The following is a 26,180-nucleotide window of genomic DNA, read 5'->3' as shown; positions in this document are numbered from 1 at the left end:
ACCAAAATTAAAGTTCCATGTGTATACACTTGAACCAAATCAAAATTCATGTACAAAATTATACATTAAATCAAAATTCATATATATTCTTAAGATTTTTCCAACAATTTTTCCTTACCTTTTATTTATATATATACAAAAAATCTAATTTATGATAGGCATACAAAATGGATCCAATAGTCTCATAAGCTTGAAACTAGTTTCACATTTCAAATTCCATTTCAGAAGAAAAAAATTCAACTAAAAATACTAAAAATCAGAAAGAAAAATCTGATTTGTTATACTCCTATTGAAAAGGGATAAGGATGAAATGGAATCACAGTTTTGTACATTTCTTTCTCTTCAAAAACAAACATTTAATTTGAATTTAAATTCATGATTGAAGTTATAATCTGACAAAAATATCAAAATTAAGCCTAGAAAGAGAAATCCGAATTAACCTAAATTATTATTACAGCTATTTATGGACAGGGTGGCACAAAAAATGTGTCGTAAAATTGATGTTACTAACCTGAAATTATTTTATTTCGCAATTTTAAAAATCAATTTTATTTATGAATCTCAACATACTATTATTGTGAAAATAATTTGGATTTTAAAAATTGCAATTGAATTAATTTTGACTGAAAATAAATTATAAGTTTATATTTCATGGAAGTCTCTGATCTTTGAAAACTGAGAATAAAATTCAACCTAAAAACTAAGAAATGTCAAGTTCTATATAATGTACTACTTAATTTTAATGGTATTCTTCATTTCCTTCTTTTTATTTTCATTTTTGAGGATTAAAAATATTGAAGAAATTTTCGTATTATAGGATCAACAGTTCAAAAATTTTATAAATTTTATAGAGAATATACACATTTGGACTTGGGCTCCAATTCATTACTTTTTTATATATTTAATACATGTTTAATCACCATTCATAAATTAATTTTCACATTTAATAGATAAGTTCTTCACATTTGAATGATGACAATTATTGTATTGGATATTAATGGATAAAATAATAATAAAATGAATCTTTACCCCATTATCTACATGTAAAATTAAAAGTGATTTTATATTTTTCTATAATTTTTATATAATTAATATTTTAATAATTTAGCCATCATATTTTTTTATTATGCTTCATTCACGTAAATTTATCAAAGTTTAGAATGAAATAAAATTTTACAAATATTTGTTTTATGTAAAAAAAAACATTTCTACTGTTAAATATATTAAAATATTATCATGCACTTAATTATATATTAACATATCTCAATCCTCTCATATTTATAAATAACTAATCTAAACTTATTTTAAGCCCACCCATTAATTTTTAAATTCTTTTTAAAAAAAAATTGTCATTCTTCCTAATTTAATATTTAACAACTTTATATATTTTAATACATAAACATTAAAAAATATTTATGCTATAGTATTATATATTACTATAGATTTAATTTTTGTTACAAATTACATGATATATAAAACACATTGAATGGTCCATATTTTAAATGATAATTATTTAATCGCACCAAAAATTGTAAAATTGTACGTTAATATACCGATACATTTGCATTTTGACCTAAAAAATTACTATTCAATTCTAACCCCCAAAAAATTAAAATTCAATTCTAGCCCCCAAAAGATATTTTTTTCTTCGCCCCTATATTATGCTATTCATATTATATTTTCATATTTTTTCTTGTTAACCATATAAACACACACAAAACACAAACTCAAGGTTTTCAGGAATGGGCTAGTGATTGAACCAACCAGACCATCAATCCAACCGGTTCAACCGATATGTCCGGTTGAATTAAAAAATCATTAAAAATTTTAAATATATATTAAAAAATCCAGTTCAAGTTCAACCGCTAAGTTCAACCGGTTTGTACCGGTTCTTGGGTCAACTGGTTCAATGCCTTTCTCCGGACCCATACCCCGTCCAATTCCCGGTCCAACCGGTCCAGTTCAAACAACCTAGCACAAACTATAAATGTCATGTTGATAGTCAATCAGTATACTAAAATTCCTTGATTATCAAAAACCTAGTAACCTGTTAGCGAACAAAAGAGATTTTGGATAAAAGGGCTCTTAAACTCAAATGAATGATTGCCTTAAAAACACCATGATCACCAGTTTTTTAAAATCCTACGTATTGAAAAACCGGTCAATTTGAATCCTAGCCTCCATTTGTTCACTCTTTTGCATAATAACAATGACAATTTTTTTTTCCCGATTAAACTATACAAAAGCAATTACGAAAGTTTTCTTTAAGTACCTGATTTTGCCATTGATGCATTTGAATGTGAGGACCATAAGGAAGCTGTACAAAGATGGTACCCTATCTGCTGGTGTGTCATTTTTCTCTGGCACCAGATTCATGCTGGAGCACCAACTTAAAAAGGAGTTAGGATGAAGGAGAAGATTGTGAACCACCCGTATCCTCGGTTGTGGTTTGGAATTGTTCCTCAGTTGTAGTTTGGAATTGTTCGATTAGTAAGTTCCGTATTCTCGTTCTCAAGCTAGAGGCTTCTTCAGGTCTGAACCATTGCTTGCCAAACTGAAAATTTGAAATAGGTTAACCGAGTAAACAGAATGAGATCACTTCTGTAAAAGATCAAAGAGGAAGACACAGGTACCATTGCTAAATCTCTCTTTTTCAGTCTTTCAGGGGCCTCTTCAATGAAACGCTCCATAAAGAAAAGAACAAAGAGACCACAATCATAATCATTCTTTTGCTGGGGAACCTGGCAATATATATATCAACAGAAAACCTATCTGTTACGGTTTTAGAATGAGAAACCAATATTTATATCTACGAAAAGATAACCATATGTGATTTAGTCCTCAAAGTTGACCATGCCACATAAGTACTCCCCCCAAGATTGTTTCAAACATAAATTCTTGCAACAGACGTCAATTTATTTGCACCAAGCTACCAAGTTTGTTAGCAAGATGCTTTATTCGGCAAAGTATAAAGTTGAAACAATTTTAAAAAAGCAAAAAAGAAAAAAAGGATTTAGTGATTTGTTAAGAAAACAAACCGGTTTTCAGCAAACAGACTCAATGTTAAAGATTTTTATGTTCAGAAAATCTAAAATCTGGCAACGGACAGTAGATTAAAGGGAAATATATATACACTTCAGCAACTTGAGGTTCAAAGTCCATATACAAATGAGGTCATTTAAGACCTTGCAAGTAAAAACTTACAGTTATTGTTTTCTCGTCAATCCTTCGTGGGAGATTTTCCCATATTCTGTCCGCAATTGGAAGATCTGAAGGAGCAACCTCTTGATTCAAATAGGTCCATTCTTCCCTCATGTAGCTAAAATCAAGATTTAAATTGTCTATTAGGTTTAAGAACCCAAGCATCGGTTACATATGTATGCTACAATATTACCAATAAAATAAACACAAAAAATATATATATATCAGGATTGTATGTGCTATGAAATGCATAAGTTAGGACATAACTGAAATCCACCCAAGAAGGCTTCAATTTAAATATTGATAAAAGGTGATTAGATAATGCAAGAAAATTCTAAAAAGAGCTCCTTAATATAACCTTTCCACCAACTCCAATGTTATACAAAACATTACAAAAGTAGTAATAGTTTGTATAATAGGGTAATGTTTTGTGTGATTCATGTTATACAAAACATTACAAGATTTGTAATAATTTGTCTAATTACACAACATTATGGAAGAAGTGATAATTTGTGTAATTATACAAAAGATCGCAAAGGTTGTAATAATTAGCATAATTGGGTATTGTTTTGTGAGGTTGGACCTGACGGAAAGCTTATTTAAAAGCTTATACTAGAACTTCTCAAATAATGGAACAGCTGAAAGATGCTGAAGATTCCCATATAACCAAATCCTTTTACTTCTATCACTTAAAATGAAACCTTTTACTTCTATCACTTAAAATGAAATGAATGAAGAGGTGTGCTGGTATCAAAAGCATGCTATTATAAACAGAAAAACCACTATCCTTATGATATTTCCTTTTGCAGTATCACATGGCTAATCATTGTTATGAATCTAGAGATAAAAGACAAATTATAGTACTACACGACCATTTATAATCCTTTGGCTTATTTTGTCTCACCTTTTAATGTTCTTAAAAACCAATCTGCTAGAATGAAGTCCCAATGAATCCAAATGAAGGATAATTGGTCCTAATTCCTCTTCTTTGTCAGGTATACAAATGATGACCAAACTCCAATGGTAACTGGATACAAGAAAAGCAACAACCAAATCAAAAGGTATGAATAAGTTCAACCTAATTTAGGGAGGCATAAAGGAGGGAAGTATGCAGAAAGGTACTGAATCAACTTAATCAAACAAATGGCTTAAACCATTGATCCATAAAATTTTATCCTTTTGAAACAACCTATCCAGTTTATTTCATTAACCAATTTTCACTCAGAAGAATGGCAAATAGAAGCACTCATTAACCAATTCTCGTTGTCTCTCATTTTGAGAAAAATGTCTTTGCATGTCTACAGGCCCTCTTTCTCTCCCCTCTTCTTTCCTCCATTCTTTGCATATTTGAAGATGCATAATGCCTGTTTCCAGTGGCCCACCATATTGAAACAAAGGGCCACATTCTACCCTTCTCCAACTCCTTTCTCGTTTCCAAAGTTAATTTTTTCCTACTCTGTTACTGAACCGATTCTTTCTCAAAATGAACATAGTGTTTTTTCCTAACAGTTAAAACCACCATTTTGGCATATAATTGTAGTTTCCAACCCATTTTCAAACCCATATCTATGTAATGTCACGCAAATGAAGTCCTGTGGCAGGACATTTAACAGGAACTCAGCAAGCATCAATCGTTATAGGTTTAAATGGTACATTATACATGCTTGAAAGTACATATCTATAGCAGGAAAACTCACTCTTCATTAATTGGAATAAGTATATATGCTTTCTGGAAAATATTGACACCTTTCCACCACCTTCTGAACTTGATGAATAAGGAATCTTTGTCACTCCCCTATTTGGTAGAAAGCAAAAAAAGGACCTCACAAGTATGAGTTGGAGAACTATCAATCATAATAGTCGAATAGTTTGAGAATTCAGCAAATTACACACAGACACTACATTACAATCATTGATCTGGTGAAAGCACATATTTGAAACTAAATGCAGTTTCTAACCCACCAGTGTGAAAAAAGGTTAGATAAAAACTTAAAATAGCACATACATCAGACATATACTGTATTCTTCTGAAATTTAAAATTATTGTTGATCTCAAGTTGCTCTATCAAAAAACAAAGCTAGAATGTCTTGAAGAGTGAAGCATAAAATTATAACATTAGCTTATTATATATATAGCATAAAAGTAGCACAATACAACTCAAGAACCCAGTTCCACCAGATCAGGTTCGATAAAATGATTCCAGAGATCCCAAAGCAGCATAATTTATTCACCTTACACCACGAAAAAGGCAACCATCTATAAGAGAACAGGAAAGATAAAACCTTGTATGATACAGCTTCCTTCAGCTTCGGGTAAAAATATGTGTTAAAAATATGATAGTCACATATAGCCCTGTTTGTTGGGGATGCCTGCTGCCGCAAATATCTGGCCAAAAGGACAAAAATGTGGCTATAACTAGAAGTACAGTGCTGCATATAGCATGATCTATTATCTAGCAAAAACAATTATATATTGATCATGTAGTAGCTATTCAACAAAATTTTCTAACTAAATTAAGCATTTAAACTTATTTTTCCCTAACAATGAAATTTTAACAAAATTGGGCTTTCCATGCAACCAAAAGAAAGATGTCAGACAAAGTATCAAATTTCAAAACTCAAGCAGACAGTTTTTTATGCTCATTTCACAGAGCATTCAAAGGCACAAAATCAATTGTAGAGGAAACCATTAGTTTCCCAGCATAAACATTGCTTCAATAAGCTACAACTTTAAAATTGAGCTTTTGTTGTCTAGCACTAACGTGCAAGGCATAGATGTGCCAAGGTGCACACCTTGACAACACTGCAACTGCCCAACCCAGGATAAAATAAAAAATCGAAACCAAAGCTGATTAGAATTCAAAATGACCCAATGCAAGTTGAGAAGCTTGTCATGCGAGGAAAAAAAGATTTATTTGTAATCACTTAAACACTTACCGGATGTAGAAATTCATAATTTGAGATGTCAAGAAGGTTTCAGGAGCAAGGCTGTCAATATCACCAAAACAAATTTCAACAGATTCTGGATCATCCCTGTGTCCATAGACAAGGCAAAAAAGATATGATAGACCAATTACATTCTGCTAAAATTGTCTGCAGAAATAATCCATTCTCACCAAAAAAAAAAGGAAAAATCACAGACCTTGATGGATAATAGATCCTAGCATCCTTTTTGCTGAAAAATTTTCAAAATGATCAGATGTAGCTGGAAGCAACCAAATAATGATAAGCTATTATATAATGGGAAGAAAAGAACATATTGGAAGTTCCACTAACCAATTCGGAAGTTTAACTTCAAGCTCTGTTGTCTTTACTAACTGTGGTTCTTCCTCATCTACAATAACAACAGTCTGGCCCTGTTTCAGTTATATACCATTGAACCAGTCAATAAATAAAGACGAAAACCTAATTACAGTGGCAGCAGAAATTTTCATCACAGCATGGCAAAAAGGTACACGGACTACTTACAACAAAACCTATATTTACATGGCAGGACAAATCCCACATTCTTTCACTTTTAAGATTTTGAATTTAGAAAGATAGTCAAGACACCTACAATCATGCAAAGCTGTCCTTTCACCCAAATCCCAAAATCACCAAAGTAACCAACTTATATGAGTTTCACAGAGGGTCTATATGATCTCAGTTAGAGAATATTCGACAAAGTGAATAACTAATAAGTTCATTGGAAGGGATCAATTTTCAACTCTAAAGACCAAACAAACAAACGAAGAAAGAAGAGAAAAAAGAATGATCACAATATGGTACAAAAATCAATCTCCGAGCATAAAAAGCATTTTAGCATATTCTAATGTCCAGCCAGAAGCCTTTTTATTCTTTTGATAGACTTTTAAATTGCTCACAATAAGACAAGTCAATAACACAGGAATGGAGACACATGCCCTTCTATCATTAGTCGATAGAACAAGACAAGACAATACAGAAGCCAGGCCTCTTGAATGCTAAATCAAGACAAGATTGACAATTCCTAGAATGTGACTTGAAAAATCACAAAAATTAGAATTAGATCATATAGGATAGGACCTAAAAACTAAACCAAGAATCTGTTGTAGCCCTTAATGTTATTGAACAACAAAGAAAGCATTACAATAACCTATGATATCCTAAGCATTCCCAAACTACATTGATATTATCTGCACCACCGCAGTAACACATTATTACATTTACCTTAAACTCTGAACCTAAACTACTCCTGCATCAATAGTGAAATTCACAAACTGGGCAGGTGTTCAATATTAGATAATCATGACAGTTATAGAAGAAAGAGAAGTATGTGTACCTGCCTACACTTTGAATAATTTGATGATTGGACTTGAATAGCATCCTTCCTACACAAAAGGAATGGGGAAATTCAACATGGAGGCAAGGCAATAATTGAACTACTCAAGTTAACTGAAAACAATCAGATCAAATACCAAAAATATGTCGAACATTAAAAACAATATCTTTAATGGACAACAGACAGTCAAAACTAAAATGTCGGAAAGAGAGAGAGGAAGAGAGCTGCAAGATATCAGAAAAATTGTTCACCGGATATTTTCAATTTCATCCAAAATGAGAAAGGAAACACAAGTGCACAAGCACACAGGAGGAGAAGAAGGAAAAAGAACATTTATGGAACTAAAATTGCTTACTTTGCAATGCTTGTCAAGTTGTCATCCGTGTTAAAAAGAGAAGATAATGTAGCTGTCCTACCCTTTTGATCACCAAAAGAAGGCTTCATTTGGTGTTGTGAATTCATCCGTCTTGGTGATCTTCGAACTTTCACCCTTTCACTCTGTGAAAACTCCCCGTTGCATCTCGGTTTTCGGGAGTCACAACGATTCAAAACTGATAAACTTTTCTCAAAGGTGTTGAGTGACCTAGAATCTGTCTGTAACATAAAGTACAAAAGCAAGTATGTTCCCTGGTCACATTCAATTACGAATTCCTATCCTGCAATCTATCATTTAACTTAGAAACATCTAGAAGAAACAGCATTTTGCACTGAACAATGCTAATAAAAGAGTAATATTTCAATTGAGTAGTAGCAGTTTACATTTTCTTCCAACTTTTTACAAAAACTAGCACCAAATGCAGATTGTGAGAAAGCTTCTTGTGATTTACACTGATGTTCAAAGCCATTAGAAGAACCTGCAGGAAATATTTAACTTCCTTAAATAGATTTCAAAAATCAGAATTCTAAAGTTACAAAGAAATTGTCCTGCTTATGCACGTAAGTCATCACTACACTAATCCTTAAAAGATAGCATATCTTGAGCTTGAAACAGTCAGAGCTCTAAGTACTAATAATGGCTGGATCAATAGAATATTACCATCATCATGGTAACCATACTGAGAAAGGAGGAAAATAACATAATATAATCCATCATACAAGGTTGATTTCACTCTAATTCAATCATCTACAAAAAAGGGGGGGGGGAGGAGGGAGAGATGGTAACCATACTGAGAAAGGAGGAACATAACATAATATAATCCACCATACAAGGTTGATTTCACTCTAATTCAATCATCTACAAAGAGGGGGGGGGGAGAAATTCATCTGTTGCAACCAAATTCAGGCTATTTGATCAATATGGTCTTAAATAAAAATACAGTTTTCCCCACAAACCAGAGCAGGAAAGCTTTGGCCATTCTGCGACATTATCTCACGTTACACCCTTCTGTGTCATAAGCCATTAGCTCTATTTCAATGCAGTAAAGCACAACAACAAAGGTTCATCCCATCTAAGATTACCAGCATCATCACTTATGCCACATTATCTCACATTTAGTTACATAACAGAAATGATCCATTTCAAGCTGAATTCTGTAACATATCAATAGCACAGTGTTAAGCATAAACAACATCGCCACAGTAGAATCTCAGAATTCAACAAAATTTCCTCGCTACTTGGAAACCAAAGTTCACCGAAGACTCCCACACAAGACTTGAAAAAAAAAACTCAAATTATTCAAAACCTTACCAACAAGATCTGAGCTCGGAGATTGCCCAGGCTTCTCACATTCATCAGCATTCTGTCCAACAAAAAAACAATGCAAACAATCAATGTTTTACATAGTAAAAGGGTCATCTTATTCTGAAATGTGAAACAACCACCCCAATTCTATCACCACAAAAAGAAAGGCCCTCTTTCCTTCTAAATAAATAATACTTAACAAGCAACAATGCAAGCAATTATTCATCAAGTATACTAGTAAAACACCTATAGCAAGAGGGGGAAAATTACTTTAAAAACACAACCATTGTCGCTTTACCCTAATTTTAGAAAATGTAAATCCAAACTCACTAATTAGTTAAATTAGTACCCAAAAAAAAAGTCCATTTCCCAAATAACCCATCATGCAACTTTCCCTAATTTCGTTCTTCCCTATTGTTTTCACTGAAACACCAAATTCTAGTCAAAGAACAAACCATTTTCGCTCGCGAAACCGTTCTCCGTCTTTTCTCCTCCTCGAGAAGCCGAAGCTGATCGCTAATCTTCTTCCCTTTATCCGGTAATTTAGAGCCAAAGCATTCCAGATTCCTTTGCTGCCGTAGAATCTTCTCTTCCAGCTTATCATCAGGCAAACTCTCCCAAAATTCCTCTTTCCCTTGATCATCGCCGCCGCCCATTGTGTCCGATTTCCTCGGTGATGGTTGTGGCTCAGCCTTGATAACCACTAACGGCGGCGGTGGCTCTTCATCTGCTACGTCTTTAGAGAGTAACTTGTTCCAATCAAGGTCTAGTTTCCTCTTCTTTGCTTCCATGCAAAATCAAAAATCAACCTAACATAGACGCTACAAAAAAAAAAATTCTCCCCTTTGTACTTTTTTTTTTCGTGGATACTCCGATTTTCCCACTCTTTTCAGCGTTGCAGGTCATTTATGTATTTTTACTTTTATATATATATACATTTCCCAGATATTTGGTAAAAAAAAAACTCCACTGTAATTTGAGATAGGTCCCTGTACTCTTCAAAAATTTATAATTTAGTTTTTGTATTCTTATTTTCATGAATTTAGTTTTTCTACTTTTCAAATTTTAAAATTCATGTCCAATTGTTAACATTTTTAAAATTTTTAGGTGACATTTTGAAATAAAAAATGCTCCATTGGTAACCATGTAACTAAAAAGATGATGTTAAATTCAAGTCACTATAATCTACGTAAATTTAGAATTTAGTCCTTATACTTTTATTTTTAGGAATTTAATTACTTTTTAGATTTCAAATTTTAGGTCTAATTTTAACGTTGTTAAATTTTCTTTGTTAAATTTATTAGTGTGATATTTTAAAATAAAAATAAAAATAAAATATACTCACTGGGTCGTCATGTAACTAAAAAAATGACATTATAATAAACTTGAATTTAACAAAATAAATTTAACAATGTTAACAATTGAATCTAAAATTTGAAATCTAAAAACTAGAACGATTGCGTTCCTATAAATAAAAGTACAAAGATTAAATTCCAAATTTATGAAAAATGCAGGGACTTATGGCATATTTTAACTAAAATTAAATAGACAAATTTGGGTAAAAATACAATAGTAGTCCCTATACTAGGGCTGAGCAAAGAAACCGAGTAAATCAAAAAACTAATTTGAACTAAATCAAAAAACTAATTTGAACTGATGTATTTAATTCGATTTGGATTTTGTATTGTTTGGTTAAGTTTCGAGTTAGTGTTATCACCCAAACCACACAATTCGGTTCGGGTTCAGATTAGTGCTTATTTTGGTGTTTTATATACAAAAAATAATAATAATTTTAGCTCTTAATTTTTACATATTTATTCAATTTTGTCTCTACTCTTTTATTTGGAGCAAATTCTCATTACTCTATTATTTCGATGGTTTATATTCTGCCATTAGATCATGTACTTTACATAATTTGTAGATTTAGTATCTATATTTTAATTTAATCAATTTTAGTATACTTTTCAAATTTTAAAAACTTATTATTGACCAAATCGCAGTCGTTAAATATGATTGGTTAAATTCTACTATTAGTCATGTACTATGCATGAAGTTAGAGATTTAGTCCACGGCCTCTAACTGGACTTTTTGAATTTTAAAATTTTAGTATTGAAATGATATTTGTTGAATCATTTAAATGGCTTTTTTTTCTAAATAATATGTGGAGATAACAAGCTGATATAACATTACATATGTGATAATATGTTTGAGGCATTAAGTTTTGAAAATAACAAACTTAATGAATTTATCCATATTTGAAAATATGTTGGACTCGAATATTGAACAAAAGGCGTAACTAGAGGGGCAATTCAAGTCTTGGCCCTCTTAACTAAATGAGAAATTTTATTTAAGTCCCTTCAAGAAGTAAAACTATTGATGGAAGTCTTTTTTTTATCAAATAAAAAGATTATACCTTTGGTTCTTTTAATAATTAATAATTCACAATTTAAGTATTTGTTAACATAATTTTTAGTTATGGCCCTCTAACATTTTATAGTTTTATCCCGGCTCCTCTTATAAAAATACTTAACTTTGCTCCTGTTGAATATGGTTATTTTCGTAGTAGTCAGAGTACGAAAATAAATAAAAAAATTTATATATATTGAGATTAGAATCTATATTTATTGAATATTACTCTTTATGGATTATTGCATGAATCAACTAAGTCTAGGATTTACAATTTATCACAAGTTCTCCTACTTCCACATCAACCCTTTCTAGCCTACCATCTTTGCAATGATAGAAATACATCACACAAACCACCCATTTTATCACCTTCCCCAGACAAATCAAGCTAACCTCTAAAATCATCCACCACCTCTTTCCATAGCTTCCGTTGTTAAAACATATAAACCGTAACCCGATTCTCGACACAAAGAATACGAACGTCAACAAGAACCCTCGTCTTTCTTTGCCTCGGCAAAGATAAGCCGAGTGTCCTAGAGCATCCACTCCATGTACCTCCTCCGACGTCGAGATCACGATACTCATATTCCATATAACCATCCATTCTAAAAATTTCACCACCAAACCCACACCACCTATTCGAAGAAATGCCGCGGTGAACACGTTATAACAAAAGCTTCTCACAATAACATAATAGTTCATCATCAACCATGTCGAACCGAGTAAAAACCCATTCGAAACGAACTGAACATACGTTGAAGTAACAAGGATTCCTCTCCACCTTTCTTTGTCTACAAGTCTTCGTACCATCTCCGATTTTTTCTTTCTTGATACCGAGTCAATAGTAACCACCGCGACACAGAGCTCCGATAGATGAAGTGGAAGTAGCCGGAGGAGAGCGAGTTGGATCAGTTTATAAAAGAAACTATTTGCCATTGTTTTGGCATTGGGTTCTCTCAGCATATCCATGGCTGCAATGATTGTTTGTTGGAGCATCATTTCATGGAAAAGCAAGGTGAAACATAGGGGTATGGAGACCAAAAAACATAGTACGATGATGTTGGGAGATTTGTAAGGGATCATAAGAGCTTGTTTGAGTGTATTAAAGAAATTTAGCTTCTGGTTTAGTGTATGGGTATGATTCTTTATCTCAAATTCCATCCATGTTTCCATTGAAGGGTCGTTTTTTTTATATAATTTAGTAAACGTTTTTGGGTCGTATACTTGGAAACTATGATCTAAAATGTCAAACCAAATGGGCATCTAAGCCATTGTTTAAACTTTGAATCGACTTTTTTTTAAGGATAAAGCCTGCGAAAATTTTCAATTTTAGACTAAAATTTTGTTGTGTACATTAGTTTTAAAATTTGACAAATTTTCAATTTAGTCCTTAAACTGAAATTAGTTTGAAAATTTAATATATATATATATAATATCTAAAAAAACACAAAAAATATATAACTTGAAAAATTAGTTCGCGAAATAGAAGATTATATTTGCTCTTTTTAACACATTGTTTAAAACTATCCATAGCCATTCACCAATCTATAATTAAGAGTATAATGCGCTTTAATGCTCTATAGTCCATGTCTTTCTACATTGACAATAATATTTATACTAATTAAATTAAGACTATTTAAAATTTTTTTAAAATCATATCACTTTTGACACTCATGAAAACTTCTCATACATGTATCATATTCAAGTTATATTTCACATCAAACTTCTTATTCATGTACCATATCTTTCTTTTTGACTAAATCTATCTTGGGATTTGGGTACTTGATAATGTCATAAACTGTGGCTTTCGTTGTACTTGGTATTAGTAAATAGTAAACCTCATTTATTTCCCCTTTCATTTTATTAGATTTATAATTAGGGCATGGACTTTCATGTTGGATTGAAACCGAATCAATTGATTGAATCAGATTAATAATCAATTGGTCGAGGATTACTTTTTTTTTGGAACTTAAATTATTGATTAATTAGTTCAAATGTGATTAGTTAACTGAATTAATTCATTAATCAAAATTAATAATAATAAATATATATTGGCGCATATATTGACGGCTGAATGGTTAAAGAGTGAAAAATCATATCTAATAGGAGAGGTGTCAGAGTTTGCCGTGGTAGAGGAGGAATGGGACAAAATAGAGGTGAATCCACTCGATCCACGAAGGTTTCGAGCAAGAAGCGACGTTAACAGAGTCAGAAGGAGGGCTTTGGAAATGAACCATATGAGATGAAAAGTTACCAGTTTTTGAAGAGAAAAGTAGAGATTAACAGCGAAAGGATGCCATTACAAGCTGAATTAATCAAAAAAAATATTAAAATTTTCAATTAATTAAAAAATCACAAATTAATCAAATTAATTCAATTTGAATAAATTCCGAATTAATTAAATTAATTCGATTGGAATAATATTAATATCATAATCATATCAATGGTGTTATATATCATTTTTTATTATTTTTGCATAACTCATAAATTTAAGTGAGCAAAAAGCTAATATGCCCCCCCCCCAAAAGAAAAACTATATATTAAAGGTGATAATGGCGACCTAACAATAAGATTACGTGATTGACCACCAATCTATATACTATTATTTTAATTATTTTTTATTTGGTGTTCGTATCACGCTTAATACTTATACCTAATTTTTATCATTAGCTACGCAATATGCCCTTTCATATTTTTTTATTTACTTTTAAAAATTTGAATAAAACATGTCGATTTGGTCTTATCTCAATTGTTAATTCAGGAAGACGTGAGTTGAGGAGAAGCTATGGGTAATTTTAGACATTGTACAAAAAAGAACAAATATAATAAGAATCTATAATAAAATTAATATTAAAAAAATTATTTAAAACATTAAAAATTTTTAAAATATGCCACAAGTCCCTATACTTTTCAAAAATTAAGAATTTAACCTCTCTATTTTTAAAATTTTAAAATTCAAGTCCAACTAGTAACTTTATTTTTATTTTTTTTGAAATTGTTACTGTGACATTTTTTAAATAAAAAATACACACTTAATATACATGTAATTAAAAAATGACTTTATAATTAACTTGAAATTTAATAACAAAATTTTAATAGTGCTATCAGTTAGATCTGAATTTTGAAATTTTAAAAAATACAGGGACCTGTGGCACATTTTAACCTTAAAAAACTCATTTGCATTAAGTTGGAACTTTATTTTAATATTTTTAGTATATCGTCCTAATATTTTTTTTCCATTAATTCTAGTTTCATCTCAATCTCACAATTATAAAATATTAATCTTGTGGTCATTATTGTTTTGAATTTCAATATTCATGTTAGGACGTGAGCAATAAATAATAATGAAATTTCTTATCCAAATTCGTTTTATTATTTGAAAATAAAAAGTATTAAAAATATATATTATATTTATATTTATATCCATCATACACTAATTTAATTTAGGATGGGTTTGGATGGGTCGTGCGTTTACTTGTGGTTAGTGTAAAAATAACGGTTGCGGTAAGATTAGATATTGTAACGATACTATAGTGTGAGACGGTATATATACAACAAAGATAAAAATAATTGAAAACAAATAAATTAAATAATTGTTTGATGTTGTGGTAAGTCATATTACACTTTTAAGTAATGATGTATTGAGTTCAGCTGAACCTGAATATTGATAAACTCAACTCGAAATTTGAAGCTCGATACTCAGCTTGAGTTCGATCAAATATCTATTTTTTTAAACTCAAGATATAATCGAGCTACTTGAGCTCAGCTATCTATATATGTAAGAGTATGGAGTAGCCAAAGGGACAAAGTGACTTTGGACCCACTTGGTTAAATAGATTAATTGTTATTTTAATACTTTTTAAAGTAAACATTTCAATTTAATCCTTTTTAGCTTGTTTTAAATAGAAAAATTATAATTTTAGCCCTTTTCAAAGTTAAAGAGGCACAATTTAAGTCAATTTAATACAATTTTTTTTAGCTTTGGCCTCTCAAGGGTTTTTTTTTCAGTTTTATCTCAACTCCCCATCACATAATTTATAGTTTCGACCTTGATTAAGAGCAATCGGTATAATAAAATTAAAACAAAGTCTTAATTAGATTGTAAATTAAAGGTTTTACTAATGCAATTGGCATAAGTTTAAATATCTTCATATGCACATTTTTATTGGTTTTTTTAAATAAAAAGACTAAAATACCCCCGAATAAAATTACTTATTTTAATTACAGAATGGCATCCTCGTAACTTCCTAACCGAGTTGGTGACTCAATTGAGGGTGGCACCGACTCAGTCAGGAGTTTAAATAAAGTATAAATAAAATATTTAAAATCTATATCAAAAATAAAAACTTCGATAAGACTCACAAGCTGTTTGAACCAAATATTACTAATTAGCTAGAATTCAGCTTGATTGATAGCTCGAGTTGATCAAGCTCAGTTTGTTTTTTAATTAAACTCGAGTAACTTGCGGGTAATAATGTCTCATTTACATCCCTACTTCCAGAAAGAAAATTCATATTCAAACTTTAAAAATAACATTATCGAAAAATACAATTACGAAACCCAAAAATAATCAATCTCCATGAACCATAATACCGAAACAAACAATACATTAATCATACCAAATCAGTCTAAGTTAATCCTATATATTGTATGATGAAACAGAAATGGAAATGTATTAATGTCTCTATCTCTCCAATGTGTGTGTCTATACATATATACATTTTTATAGTCATCTTTTTGTGTTAAAAGAAAGCGATGGTTTTGATTTAACTCATTCTTCTTTTTATACAAATGCTTTTATTTTATTTTATTTTACTCATTCTATTGGCTTTTGGGCATGCATGCGGGTGGGTTTAGTTTTCTTAAAGTCATGGGGTTAGAAAGTGACTTTATTTATCCTAAAATAAAATAAAATAAAATAAAATAAACATGTGAACATTGCTTTCTTATCTCTCTTTTTTTTTTTAAGTTTTATTTTATTTAAATAATTTATTTATATTTTTATATAATAAATGTTTTTTTTACAATTTATGTTAAATAATTTTTGAAGGGATCAATTTAGAATATATTTTTTGATATATTCGTTGGTTTCTGATCAAATCGATTTTATTAATCTATCTGATCTAATTTTAGCAACATTGTAAAAAATATTATGTTAATTTATATATGTGTTTTGCGTCTATCATGTCTTTTTTTTTGTGATAAATACAAAAGGTTTATCGAATACTATAAAATTTATCACATGCATATGTACGTGGAAATCATAAATTCAGAGAACAAATGCGTGTGTAAAAACAACATATAATAAATAATGAAGTATATTACTTGAAACTAATTAATAATAATTACACGTGAAATATGTATGATATTAAAATTAAAAAATTAGATTTAATTGTTTATGATTATGTTGTTATTAATCTTAAGTCGGTGTCAAGTTAACTTGCGACACAAACTCAATAAAATATATTATTAAATATTAGATATTTTATCATACACGTATGTATATAAAAATTCTGTATTTAAAACGCATGGTGCATTTATAAATAATATATAATAAATAATGAAATGTAAATTTTGAAACTAGTCATAATAACACATATGCAATATGTGTTAATTATTATTTTAGTTGAAATGGAAAAATTTATAGAGTGCATGTTTGGTGTTCTGGATTCAGGTCCCATTGTAAGTAAAATACTAAAATATACTTAACTTAATATTTATTGCTTTGATAAAGTAAGGGCATTTAGGTAATTTGATAATTGAGTTGGGACCTGATTATGTGTGACCTCAACTCATTTAGAATCTTTATATATAGTATAGATATACAAATTATGGAAGTTAATAAAATGTTCATAATTAAAATTAAAATGTATAAAAACCATCAAAATAAAGTTTTTGAGTAGTAAATTTAAGGTTTTAATAATGTATTTGGCGTGAGTTCAAATTTCATCATATGCATTTTGTTTTTGTTTTTGTTAAATTGAAATGACTAAAATACCTTCGAATAATATTACTTATTTTAATTACGGAAAAACATTCTTGTAACTTGCTAATTGAGTTGATGACCTGATTGAGGGTGACACCAACTCGGTCATGAGCTTAAATAAAAATATATATATACAACTGATAGAGGTAATAAAACGTACACAATAAAACTAAAATGTATAAAAATATCAAAAAAAAAATCTTTAGTTGAATGGTGAAGTAAAGGTTTTTCTAATGAATTTGAGGTGGGTTTGAATTCCACCATATACATATTTATATTGGTTTTTAAAAGTGAAAAGACTAAAATACCCTCGAATAATATCATTTAATTTAATTATGGAAAGGACATTCATATAATTTGCTAATTGTAATTTCCTAACCAAGTTGATGTCTATTTAATTCGTGATACCAACTCAGTCTAAAGTTTAAATAATAATATAAATATACCATTGAAAGAGATGATAAAATATGCATAATAAAACTAAAACATATAAAAATATTAAAAAATATTTTAGTTAAGCAATTGGTGTAGGTTTGAATCACCTCATACTTGTATTTTTAAAGTTTTTTAAAGTGAAACAGATTAAAATACATATAAATAATATTTTTATAACTACTCCCGAAATTAAAAGATTCAATTTACTTATTTATAATTTTTGATTAAATAAAAAATATATAATTTTAAACTTTTTTAAAAAATTAATAATTTAATTTAAACATTTTTAATACAATATTTTTAGCTTTGGCTCCCAAAATTTTATAATCTTATCTCGAAACCCCTAAACCAATATTCTAACTTCGTCCCTACAAATTTACTAAATATTTGTATTTGTAAAGTAAAAAATAAGCTAAAAACTAAAGCAATGACTAGGTTTAAATATTTGGATATATTATTTATAAAAGTAAATTAGAAGCGGATAAAAGATAATTAAATCAGAATCTATTATCCGCCTGTAAAAAGTAAAGTTGATTCGATAATGGATATAAAACGATCAGTATGCACACCTACTTATCTTTAAAGAAATCTAAATATTTTCCGAATTTATAACACGTAAATCAGAGATGTTTGATGGGTTCTTTTAAGGAAAAAGGGACCATGAGGATGTATTTGATGAAGTTTCAAGAACATGTGTTTGACTAAAAACCAGCCACCCCTCTTTTGATAATTGCTTTGCTTTCCCATTTATATAAAGCTTTAATTATATGAACCAACAATCCTCTTATCAAAGCGATTTGGGAATCTCCTTTTCTTTTTTTCACATCACATTGCCCCCTTTCTCTTATTATCACAACCACAATTTCATTATTATTATTAAAAGGAACAAGTTACATTAATGTTATTAAATTATTAGTAATTTACGTTTTTATCACTCAACTTTAAAAAGTTATAAAATATTCATTGAATTATTTAAAAGCTTTCATTTAAGTCACTGTGTTGTTAATTGTTTTTTAAGTTTGGCTAACGAGCTTCAAGCGATGATTCGATGATTGATATAATGAATTTGTACCCATCATCAAGTAGAAGAACATAACTTAAGTCCAAGCCGATCTGACGACTAGTGTCGAAGATTAGAGAAGAAAGTTGTTTCATGAAAAAAATCTGAACTATAGATGATAATGAGAACGTGAGTTTTTAATTAGTACAACCGGTGTAAACAAAATAGACCACACGAAATAATTTTAACAGCCTAATAACTTAAATGGAATAATTTAATAATAATTTTACAACTTTTTTTTATGTGCACCACATAATGGATATTTGGTAATTATTTCGATTACTGATTTTTTAATTAATTTAAATAAAGTATAACTATATTTTTCTTTTCAAAAAAATACATAATAATTGAATAAAAAAATTTCACAAGCTTACTAAAGAAGCTCTATTTAATTACCATATTATCATACCAAACTTTCATGGCCAAGTTGTTTTAATGATTAAAGTAATAGAGATTAGGTGATCATAAGGTCCAAAAAGAGGAGAAATTTCCAACTTTTTGAGGGAAAAAAATAATATTTCTTCAAAAGTTGTAATATTTTAAGAGTATAAATTAATCTATAAGTATGTGATTATGAAGCGGGATTGAATTGAGTTATTTGATTTTTTTAATTGATTAAAATATATAATTTAATTTTTCGAGTTTGAATTGAGTTAATATTTAAAAATTTGAATAATTAAAAATAATTAACTAAAATCACTTTATTTTTAAATTTGTGAATTTTTTTACTTTAGTGTAAATATCCTTCCCGTTCCTATTAGTTATATTAAAAAAAATCGACTAATGATAGTTTTAATAATTATATATCATTAAAAAAACTAAAATATATACAAAAATTAAAATTTGAAAAACAAGCACTCAAAATTACAAAAAATTAAAAGGAAATGTAATTAAAAATATCTTAAAAATATCCAAAATGTTGTTAAATTTTTTTAAAAATAAACAAAATATCTCAAAATTTAAAAAATAAAAAAAATATTCCAAATTTTAAAAGCTTATTAAAGTTAAAAAAAATCTAAATCATATTGTTTTTCCTCTTTTCAAAACTTATAATTTATAATAATAATATTCTAATTTAATTAAACTTAATTCGAGTCTATTAATTCGAATCAGTCAACAATATCAAAATACTAATAATACAAAATTAAAAAAAAATATTTAATCGTACAATCACATAAATTTTCTATTTAACCGGAGTCGAATCAGATTGGACTCGTCAAAGAAGGCAAAACTTCTCTTAACTTGTTTTCTTGTTTCATAAGAGTCAAATTTCCAGACTTTTACTAAAAAAATTGTCAAATTCTTTACTGCTTGATTCAGCAAAACCCAGGAATTTTTTATTATTAAATTTGAGTAAAATTTCCATGGCTCATACCCCATTTTTCACCATTTTCATTTCTCAATTTCAACAAAATTGGAAACAATAAAAGACTGTAAATCCATGAACAAAGCTTATTTATTTATTAATATTTTTTATTCCAAGTTCCACATCACATTGCCATATTGCCATCATCTTCAAGCTTTAGTTGAGCTATTTTTAAATTTAATTAGCAGTTATCCAATAAGAACTCTTGCCATCAAAGAACCAACTACACAGCAAATTAAAAAAAAAAACTTTTTTTTCCCTTTTAAAAACAATTCATCCCAATATTACTTGTTTTTCATGTTTTTTTTCTTTATTACTAGAAGTTTCTCTATTAAAGTTATTGCTTGTTTCACTTCTATACTTTGGGGGGTTTTTTTTTTGGAGTTATTGTTTTTGTTCTTTGCTTTTGACCCTCCATTCATGAGTTGTTCAACTGCTATATCTACAAATAGAAGAAACCTTTAAGACTTTATCAGTGTTTATATATATACACTTGGGGGAGGCTCTTTTAGCAAATGGGCATTCTTTGAATCCCTTCATCTATGGATCTAGAGACTGGTTTTCACCATGTTAAGGTAAAGATTGGTTTTTTTTTTGTTTTTTTTTTCAAATTTGTGTTGGTTTCACCATTTTTGTGTAAACCCAATTTTATTTTTATTTATTTATTTTTTTGTAGAAGGAATCATGGAGAACAGTATTGACTTTAGCATACCAAAGCCTTGGTGTTGTTTATGGTGATTTAAGTACTTCCCCTTTATATGTTTACAAAAGCACATTTGATGAAGATATTCATCATTCTGAAACAAATGAAGAGATCTATGGGGTTTTATCTTTTGTTTTTTGGACTCTTACTTTAGTCCCTTTGCTCAAATATGTATTCATAGTGCTTAAAGCTGATGATAATGGTGAAGGTGGTACTTTTGCTTTGTATTCATTGCTGTGTAGACATGCCCGAGTTAACTCACTCCCTAATTGTCAATTAGCTGATGAAGAACTGAGTGAGTATAAGAAAGATGGTGGTGTTAATGGGTTATCACCAAAATCAAATTTGGGTTCAAGGTTGAAATCTAGTTTAGAGAAACATAGGGTGTTACAAAGGTTCTTACTTGTTCTTGCTTTGATTGGAACTTGTATGGTGATTGGTGATGGTATACTCACACCAGCTCTTTCAGGTATGATTATGGGATATTTTTCCTCTAATTGTGTCATTGAAACTCGATTGATTGATTGATTGATTTATTCTCGGTTTCATATGTAGTTTTCTCGGCGGTGTCTGGCTTGGAGCTTTCAATGTCGAAAGAGCATCACAAATGTAAGATCTTTTTCCCCCTCACATGATAAAAGTACCATCGAAGCTGGTACTAGTAGTCAGATTGTCAAAAAATGAGCAAATTAATCTCTGAACAATAGATCAAAGAGTGACATGTCACGTGTGCCTCATGATGACATATAGTAGAAATGGATGGACTTTTTAACAGAAACGACTGGTTTGCTCTTTGATCTAACGCACAAGGACTAATTTGTTCATTTTTTGAGATAAAGGGAGCAAAATGAATTTGACCCCTAGTACGAGGTCTTCCATTGTAGTTTTACCCCCTCATACTTACTTTGCCTGCAGTTAACTGTGTGGTGTGAACCAGAAAAGTATAATTATCGATCCTGAAACTCGGATTTTAGACTAAGTTTCCATGTACTCTTTCACTAGATACTTATAATCCATGTGCAAATTCCTGTTAATAGTGTTGTTTGGTGGATTATGGGTCCTTTTTGATTGTTATCTACTGCCCTTTAAGTTCTTCAACAACCTAACGACGTGTTTATGTAACTCAATTATCTTTCGGGTCCCTCAAACCCTGAAACAAGTACTGTGTTTGTGGAACCCTGGGATTGACCTTTCAATCAAGTTGGTTAAACTTACCAATCAACATGGTAACCGGGGCACGTATGATTATGTATATATTCTGTTCAAACTAGTAGATAAAGTGTGTTTGGTCATATTGACCCACCTTGGGACAGGGACTAAGCCAGGAAACTGCTTTAGGGGGGCCAGAGATGAATCATAAATTATTGGGGGTCAAAGTGCAATTTTATCATTATATTAACATACAATATCATAAAATTTCAAGGGGCTAAATGGCAAATCTACCATTTGAAAGGGGGGGGGGAAGGCCACTGCCTGCACCCCTTTGTCTCCGTCCCTGCCTTGGGATATCGAATGACTGCATGTTTTACCTATCAATATGTTACAGTTCCGAAAAGAATGACCATGTTGTATGTTTAACTGTAATTTTTCTTTTTCATTTTTGCAGATGTAGAGGTTCCAGTCACGTGTGTCATACTGATATGCTTGTTTGCACTTCAACATTATGGCACGCATAGGGTCGGGTATTTGTTCGCACCTGTGATTCTAATATGGCTTCTTTGCATAAGCAGTATCGGTTTATATAATATCATATACTGGAACCCTCATGTATATCGAGCTCTTTCTCCGTATTATATGTATAAATTCTTGAAGAAAACACAACAAGGAGGTTGGTTGTCTTTAGGCGGCATCCTATTGTGCATAACAGGTAACCGTGTTCGTGTCTGTGATCGAGTATGTCTTAAGTATATGTATGTATATAGATGTTGATTAAGTTAAATTATGTTTCAGGCTCAGAAGCTATGTTTGCTGATCTTGGACATTTTTCACAGTTGTCAATAAAGGTAGAAATGTTCACTATTGTGCAAAAGAACTTCCTAGAGTTGCGTGCTTGTATGTAACTGGAATTCCGGTTTCTGCAGATTGCTTTCACGTCTTTGGTTTATCCATCTTTAATTCTTGCATACATGGGGCAAGCTGCGTATCTATCCCGGCATCATAATATCGAAAGTGATTATCAAATTGGATTTTATGTATCCGTACCAGGTAGGGACCTCGAGTTTTTCTCAAAGAGACTTAAGATTTTAGGTGAGTTTTCGCCATTTTGGGCTAACTGTAACTAAGTATATCCAATGTGTTATTGCTTCAGAGAAGTTACGATGGCCGGTTTTAGTTATAGCCATACTCGCTGCAGTTGTAGGAAGTCAAGCCATCATAACTGGAACATTCTCGATCATCAAACAATGCTCTTCTCTTGGTTGTTTCCCCAAAGTCAAAATAGTCCACACATCGTCCAAAATTCACGGTCAGATCTACATTCCGGAGATTAATTGGCTCCTGATGGTGTTATGCTTGGCGGTCACTGTCGGCTTTAGAGACACACGTCGCATGGGTAATGCATCAGGTATGATAATGCTTCCTTGTATTGCTCGTACAAGTCTCAATATAAATGTTGTTTTATTCCGAGAAACCATTTTACGTATCTTACATCCATCTTGATACGAAACAGGTTTGGCCGTTATAACTGTGATGCTGGTCACTACTTGCCTAATGTCTTTGGTAATTGTGTTATGCTGGCAAAAGAGTGTGTTCCTCGCTATTTGCTTTGTTTTCTTTTTCGGCACGATCGAAGCACTCTATTTCACAGCTTCCCTAGTCAAGTTCCTCGAAGGGGCATGGGTCCCGATTGCCCTTTCGTTCATCTTCCTGATAGTCATGTGTGTTTGGCACTACGGCACATTGAAAAAGTACGAGTTTGATGTTCAAAACAAGGTTTCCGTCAACTGGTTACTTACATTGGGTCCCGATCTAGGCATAGTACGGCTTCGTGGGATTGGACTCTTACACACAGAGCTTGTATCAGGAATCCCCGCAATCTTCTCCCATTTTGTCACTAATTTTCCAGCCTTCCACCAAGTCCTAGTCTTCCTTTGCATCAAGTCTGTCCCAGTCCCTCATGTTAGACCCGAGGAACGGTTTCTCGTGGGTCATATTGGTCCTAGGGAATGCAGGCTTTATAGGTGCATTGTACGATATGGGTATCGTGATGTTCATAAAGACGATATCGAGTTCGAGAAAGATCTCGTTTGTAGCATAGCAGAGTTTGTACGGTCCGAAAACAGTTCCCCTAATTATGTTAAAGTAGATCGGGAAACTGACAATGACGATAAAATGAAAGTTGTCGGAGCATGTTCGACCCATTTGGACGGGATTCAAATGAGCGAGGATGATTCAGACAACATAGAAGAAGCCGGTCCATCGGAGTTGAAGGAGATACAGTCACCCACAATTAAACCCCGAAAAAGAGTACGGTTTATCGTGCCGGAGAGCCCGAAGATAGAGTCCGAATCAATGGAAGAGTTGCGGGAACTTACGGAAGCTAGGGAAGCCGGGGTAGCTTACATATTAGGACACACTTGTCTTAGAGCTAAGCAAGGATCTAGCTTGATAAAAAAACTCGTAATCGATTTCGGATATGAATTTTTGCGGAAAAACAGCCGGACGTCTACACTCGCATTAACCGTACCTCATGTCTCGACGTTGGAGGTTGGGATGGTTTACCATGTTTAATTTTGGTAATGTAGAAATAGTGTAATATGTATCATATACACGTTTACAAAGCTAGTTAAATAGTTACTGAAAGAGCTATCCAACAGTTTTGGTTGATTCACGTAATGACTCGAATCTAAAAGCTTGAGCCTCGAAACAAGTTGAACTTGAAATTAATCAAAACTCAAAAGACATGAACTAAAATGACTCTGGGTCTAGATTGATGTGACTTAAAATTAATTCGATTGATAAGTCTAAATTCATGTATAATGAGATTGAAATATTATTACGATTGTTTGAATTGGACTGGACCAATGATCAGATAAGTGACATTGGAAAGCGGCTGGGGTAACGGTCTTGGATAGGATATTGAATCAGTTGACAACTGGACATGAATCGGATTTGTACTATATATATATTCATTTATTTTTATATTTTTAACAATCTATTTAATTGAACCGAATGGACCGATGAATCTATGACGTGATCAACTTGACTTCATATTCGATTTTGAAAATCTTAAAATATTATTTTTAATTTTTTACTTATTTGATATATATATATTGATTATTTTGATTTAAATAATGTAAAAATGAACTAATGTACCCTTTCTTTTTCAGAGAAAAAAAAATAGTAGTTGTAAAAAAAAATAAAAAAAATTACTGCTCTATTATTTTATCCTTTTAAGCTCTAAATTGAGCATGGATTATAATTTAAACACTATGATTTTCATTCTAAATTGGTCCTTAAAATTTTAAAATATTTTAGTTACATTTTTAAACTAATGGTATTATATCAATAAAGTCTTTCCGTTACTAAAATTGTTAATTTAACTGTTAAATGAGACGTTAGATGAGATATAATTTAAAATGAAAAAAATTAAAGAAAAATGAATATTGTAAAAATCTTGGTTTTGTGATTTACGAAGCTTTTATAGAAAATATTATTCAATCTCTCTTTTACTTTTTCGGTTTTACTTTTTATTTAGTTTTTAATTTTAAAAGTTACGCAGAAATAATTTACTTTTTAAATAATATTTTAAATTATGTTACATAAGATTTTATGTGTCATTTAATGGTTAAATTAACGGTTGCAATAATAAAAGGACTTGATTGGTATAATGTCAATAGTTTAAGGAAGTAACTAGAATATTTTGAAGCTTAGGGGCTAATTTAGAATAAAAGTAATAGTTTGAGAATGTTTAGTGCAATTAACTCTTAAAATAATATCCAATCATAGATATTTATTTTACACCCTAATCTCATCCATCTTTTTCTTAAAGCCCCACCTTCCCATTTGCTGTTGTATTATTGAATGCTGAATTTGTTGCTTCA

General features: G+C 30.7%; 3 protein-coding genes across 6 annotated transcripts; 1 reads left to right on the top strand and 2 right to left on the bottom strand.

Moving 5' to 3' along the window:
- Window positions 1-1,802: 1,802 nt before the first annotated feature.
- LOC107933401 (ubiquitin-like-specific protease 1D) lies at window positions 1,803-10,086 on the bottom strand. Of its 3 annotated transcripts, none has more exons than XR_005925840.1 (15): window positions 9,638-10,086; window positions 9,189-9,240; window positions 8,261-8,355; window positions 7,857-8,095; window positions 7,502-7,550; window positions 6,478-6,557; window positions 6,344-6,376; window positions 6,139-6,234; window positions 5,485-5,587; window positions 4,899-4,996; window positions 4,106-4,228; window positions 3,205-3,319; window positions 2,634-2,741; window positions 2,273-2,554; window positions 1,803-1,971 (listed from the first exon to the last, which is right to left on the bottom strand). XR_005925840.1 is itself a non-coding variant. In XM_041111699.1 (14 exons), the coding sequence occupies exons 1-14, from the start codon at window positions 9,971-9,973 to the stop codon at window positions 2,402-2,404; spliced, it is 1,680 nt and encodes a 559-aa protein (XP_040967633.1). In that variant the 5' UTR covers window positions 9,974-10,086; the 3' UTR covers window positions 1,803-2,401. The 3 variants fall into 3 exon arrangements, 1 of the variants encoding a protein (XP_040967633.1); XR_005925841.1 differs by having other exon boundaries at window positions 1,803-1,981; window positions 9,638-10,080; XM_041111699.1 differs by having other exon boundaries at window positions 1,803-2,554.
- Window positions 10,087-11,755: 1,669 nt separating this feature from the next.
- On the bottom strand, window positions 11,756-12,881 carry LOC107933357 (uncharacterized). The gene has a single exon (XM_016865541.2). It carries the CDS (start codon window positions 12,849-12,851, stop codon window positions 11,850-11,852), a length of 1,002 nt encoding a protein of 333 aa, XP_016721030.2. The 5' UTR covers window positions 12,852-12,881; the 3' UTR covers window positions 11,756-11,849.
- A 7,426-nt stretch (window positions 12,882-20,307) lies between these two features.
- On the top strand, window positions 20,308-24,921 carry LOC107933316 (potassium transporter 6). Of its 2 annotated transcripts, none has more exons than XM_041111698.1 (8): window positions 20,308-21,010; window positions 21,112-21,607; window positions 21,694-21,747; window positions 22,745-23,005; window positions 23,089-23,141; window positions 23,220-23,385; window positions 23,492-23,701; window positions 23,807-24,921. In XM_041111698.1, exons 1-8 carry the CDS (start codon window positions 20,978-20,980, stop codon window positions 24,865-24,867), a joined length of 2,334 nt encoding a protein of 777 aa, XP_040967632.1. In that variant the 5' UTR covers window positions 20,308-20,977; the 3' UTR covers window positions 24,868-24,921. The 2 variants fall into 2 exon arrangements, with proteins under 2 accessions (XP_040967632.1, XP_016720990.1); XM_016865501.2 differs by having other exon boundaries at window positions 20,309-21,010; window positions 23,220-23,343; window positions 23,447-23,701.
- Window positions 24,922-26,180: the final 1,259 nt, after the last annotated feature.

The sequence above is a fragment of the Gossypium hirsutum genome, chromosome A04 (genome assembly GCF_007990345.1).
Source record: "Gossypium hirsutum isolate 1008001.06 chromosome A04, Gossypium_hirsutum_v2.1, whole genome shotgun sequence".
Classification (NCBI taxonomy): Eukaryota; Viridiplantae; Streptophyta; class Magnoliopsida; order Malvales; family Malvaceae; genus Gossypium; species Gossypium hirsutum.
This window is presented reverse-complemented; position numbering and strand designations above follow the sequence as displayed.